Source organism: Tupaia chinensis, unplaced genomic scaffold, assembly GCF_000334495.1.
Source record: "Tupaia chinensis unplaced genomic scaffold, TupChi_1.0 Scaffold000146_1, whole genome shotgun sequence".
Taxonomy (NCBI): domain Eukaryota; kingdom Metazoa; phylum Chordata; class Mammalia; order Scandentia; family Tupaiidae; genus Tupaia; species Tupaia belangeri.
In genome coordinates this window covers 17,291,218-17,295,110 of record NW_006159616.1, presented here as the reverse complement: position 1 = coordinate 17,295,110, position 3,893 = coordinate 17,291,218, and the positions used below count along the sequence as shown (strand labels likewise).

Below are 3,893 nucleotides of genomic sequence, written 5' to 3'. Positions count from 1 at the left end.
GGCCCTCCCGAAAAAACTGGCCCGGCCTCGGCCCCGAAGGCGTCTCGCCGCAGGTCTCACCTCCCTGCGCACGTTCAGCAACGAGTAATAGTCTTCATTGTCCAGCTCCTCCTCGCTCAAGGCCGTCGCCATCTTCGCAACCTTTCACCCTGCCAAACCGGCAAGGCCGTGCTCAAGAGGGCCCGGCGATCCTCGGCCCTGACAGCTCGGGCCGGGCCGGTCGACCCACAGCGGCCCCTGGCGGCCTGGAGTGGCTCCCGCCCTCGCAGCGCCGCGCCGAAATGTTAAAACATAGGGTAGGACGCAGGGTCTCGGCTGCCCCTGCGGGGAGCTGGGTGGCAGCGCTGGACTACGTGCTGTCCGTGCAGCCAGGCCGAGGTCCGAGATTCAACCAGGCCGCCCGAGGGCTTTTTCTGAAGCAGGAGAAGCACTTTAAAGTTACATCTGGGAGGTTGTCACTCTGTGGGCGCTGGGGAGACACCAGCTCCAACACCAGGGAGACAGCGCTAGGAGCCACCCGGTGCAGGGCGCATCTGGATCCCAAATAGCCCCACCAAGCGGGGGGACCCATTCCAGAGGGAGGCTCCATTTAGCCCTGGGGGCTGATTTCTCCGTGCGCGGAAAACCTCCCAGATGAGATTTGTTCCGTCCTTCGCTGTCTTTTCTCTTGGCCACCCAGAAGCCTTCCTGCCCAGAGGACGAAGACTCCTTTTAGTTTTTGTTACTGCCCTGTATTTAGGGGCACCTGTCCATCTTTCCTGCAGCTTAAATGATAAGACAACACACCTTGGGTTCCTAACATAATTGTCTCTGGCAGGCCTACCTACCTACCGTCCCTACCCCAGAGCCATTCTCTTGTAAATTTCTTCCTTATAATTTAGCAGTGGAGTCTAATTGATTTCAACCTGGTGCCTGCTGTTTGGTGCATTATTAAAGATGTCTTGGTTACAATAATCTAAATAATTTAAATGTCTTCGAAAGGATCCCATTATCAAGAGAAGGTGGGTAGCCGCCTGTGCTCTACCGCCTGTCCAGTTCACGCTGACCTCTACCAGGTCTTCCTGGTTTCTGGGGAACCTTGCGGTTCCTTCACTAACCATCGGCTCAGAACCAGCCCTGTTGTCCTTCATAAACGGGTCTCCTGGGAAGCCCCAAACACCTGTCTGTTGATTCCATTCTCTCCCTAATTTTTGGCCAGATGTGCACCATCTGGGCCCGTGTACCATCTCTTCCAAGTTGCCTAGTCCTCTGAGGATCTTTTGGCAAGAGACACTTAGGTGTGCTGTGAGGGTCATTCAGAAGCGTTGGGTCAGTCTGGAGCAGACCAGCAGCACGGTTGTAAATAAAGGACTATTTCTGTAGCTGTGTGTGAAGCTTCCCCATGACCACTTCCACTGTCACTCATGGTCCGTCAGCTCTTCCAGCAATTGTTATAGGCTTTTCTTTTTTCTCCTTTGCAGAGCTCAACTGCGTGCAGACATTTGCTGGTCTTTAAGAATTTCATACAGAGAGGACGAGAGGGAAACGTCGACATTCCTTCTGTCCCTAGGTTTATGGACATTAATTGGGCCCTAATGCTCACTTGGGAATAGAAGCTCTTGGCTATCCCTCTCCTGTGCTGTCAAACATAGCCTGGAGGAATTATATCAACAGGACGAAACACTTCACTATGGGCAGGCCTGTGTTTCTGTGATTGAGAATGACTTGGTTTTTATCGCCACTCAAGAAAACAAATAGAGGGACCAGGTGTAATGGCTAGGTCACTGGACTTCCATGTAGTCGACCGCAGTTCGAGTTCTGGACCTGGTGGCTTAAATTCGGGTGCATGTGCGTGCGTGTCCAAGATCCGGAGAGCAGAATGGAGGAGAAGGGATTGCGGCATGGTCATCCCCCTTGGGGGGTGATTTCTCACTTTGGGTCTCTCTGTCTCTCTTTGTCTTTCTGGCAAGTACATGTGCCCTGTAGCAAAAACCTCTCCAAAACAAAACAACAAAAACCAAATAGATACTCTGTCTCTGTCTCCTCTTGGGTCCATGATACTTTGTATTATGGTTACTTATACAGTGCCTGTGCTAAGTGAGTCTAGCTAACTTAGATACATCCTAGGCCTGGGGAATCTATTGGATTGCCGGGAAATTCATAATGGGCCATTTCTATGCGAAGATGCATGACTTTTCTGACCACCCTATATTTATTTAAAAAGCTGATTCCCTCATTTTTTCCCCTCCAAAAATTCTGACCTGTGATGAGCAAAATGATGGCAACCAGGAGATGTACAAATTTCTAAGTTCAAAACGCCTATCCAACTCACACTAGAGCAACCAACAAAGTGCAATCGTTTCACTGACAGCCTTGCACTTTGATTTTCTTTTTATCAGGTAAAGCCACAAAACAATTTGTAACTATTCCTTACACCTACATAATGTATTTGTATAACTCTATATACATGTGTGTACATATTTTATATACGGGTATATGCAACCGTTATGGAACTCTCTCATCTTCAGAATGACACCCAAACCTTTTGGCTCCCAGCACAGTCCTCTGTGTAGCCACTTGATCAGTATCGTCTGTTCACTGGCTCAGTTCAGTGCTGGAACCTTCTAGCAGGTACTAGAGGTAGGATTGCCGGATTAAATAGAGGATGCCCAGGGGCCAGGTGGTGGTGCTGTGGTAATGCAACTAGACTCACACAGAAAAGTCCTGGGCTTGTGTCCTCGTGTCCTCGGGGCCACCCTAAGCATACCAGATATGTGTGTGCATGTCATCCAGGCTGACTGAGACTGGGGGTGGATCATGGCATGAAGATCCTGTCGGGGGTGCCTGTCTCTCTGTCTTGCTCTTTCATGGAAGAAATAAATAAATAAGCCTAAATAAATAAATCCAGGATGCCCAGTAAAACTTGAATTTCAGATAAGCCATGAATAATTTTTTAAAAATTTCTTTTGCTGTATGATGCTTGCACTCACCAGAAAGAGAGAGAGAGAAGAGAATGCATCCCACACAGGGGATGGCCATGCCACAATCTCCTCTCCATTCTCTTCTCAGGATTTTGGGCATGTGGACACATACCTGCATTCACTTGCCGTGTTTTTCAAGTTTCTGGGTCCAGGACTTGAACCACACAGTTGGCCATGTGGGGTCCATCTACCTCAATCACCAGGCCAGCAGCTTGCCCCCATGAATAATGTTTGGTGTAAGAGTACTAATATTGGGGCTGGCAGGTGGTGTGGTGGTTAAGGGTGCTGAACTTCCACAAGGCCAAGTGCAGTTTGAGTCCCAGACCTGGTGGCTTGCTTTCTCACTTTCCCTCTCTCTCTCTCTCACTCTGTCTCTCTCTGGTCAAATTAACAAAATAAATAAATTTTAAAAATTATTTTTTAAAATTTTTAAAAAGTACTACTATTGCATGGGGGAAGATATATATATGTGTGTGTGTAAATTGTATATATATAAAATTTATATGTATATATAAGTCATTGATTGTTTAGCTGAGATTCTAGTATAACTGGATATCCTGTATATTTTTCAGCAACTCCAATAGGAGCCCTCTTTCCTTCTCACTCTTCCTGAATAACACTTCTCTCTATAATTCAGGAGGAAAAATTACCTATTATCTTTTTATTATTCCTTTGTCACTGAGTCCAGACTGGGATTTAGTGCTTGCCATTCATAGCCCGTCCTCCCTCTCCCTCGTGAGCTCTGATAACCCTGTTGAAGGAGATAGGGCAGGAAAAAAAAAATCCTTAGCTAAAGGAAATAAGCGAGAATTTGCAGGCACTCAAGAATTAAATTTTCTTGATGTTATCTGCCCCCTGAGCATTCAGTGACTTGTCACTGACATCTTTAGCCAAGATGGTAATTGCAGGAGGGTTGAGTCACCCAGGGAAAGA

The 3,893-nt window shown here is 47.5% G+C and overlaps 1 protein-coding gene across 3 annotated transcripts in view; it reads right to left on the bottom strand.

Annotated features, from left to right (window-relative positions):
* Positions 1 to 180, bottom strand: part of DNAJC11 (DnaJ heat shock protein family (Hsp40) member C11) — a 107,489-nt gene extending 107,309 nt beyond the window's left edge. The window contains exon 1 of one of the 3 annotated variants that reach the window (XM_006145389.3): positions 61 to 180. In XM_006145389.3, coding sequence (XP_006145451.1) covers positions 61 to 132 — 72 coding nt within the window. In that variant the 5' untranslated portion in view covers positions 133 to 180. The remainder of the gene's footprint in view (positions 1 to 60) is intronic. The other 2 variants (XM_006145390.3, XM_006145391.2) reach the window with 2 other exon arrangements.
* Positions 181 to 3,893: the final 3,713 nt, after the last annotated feature.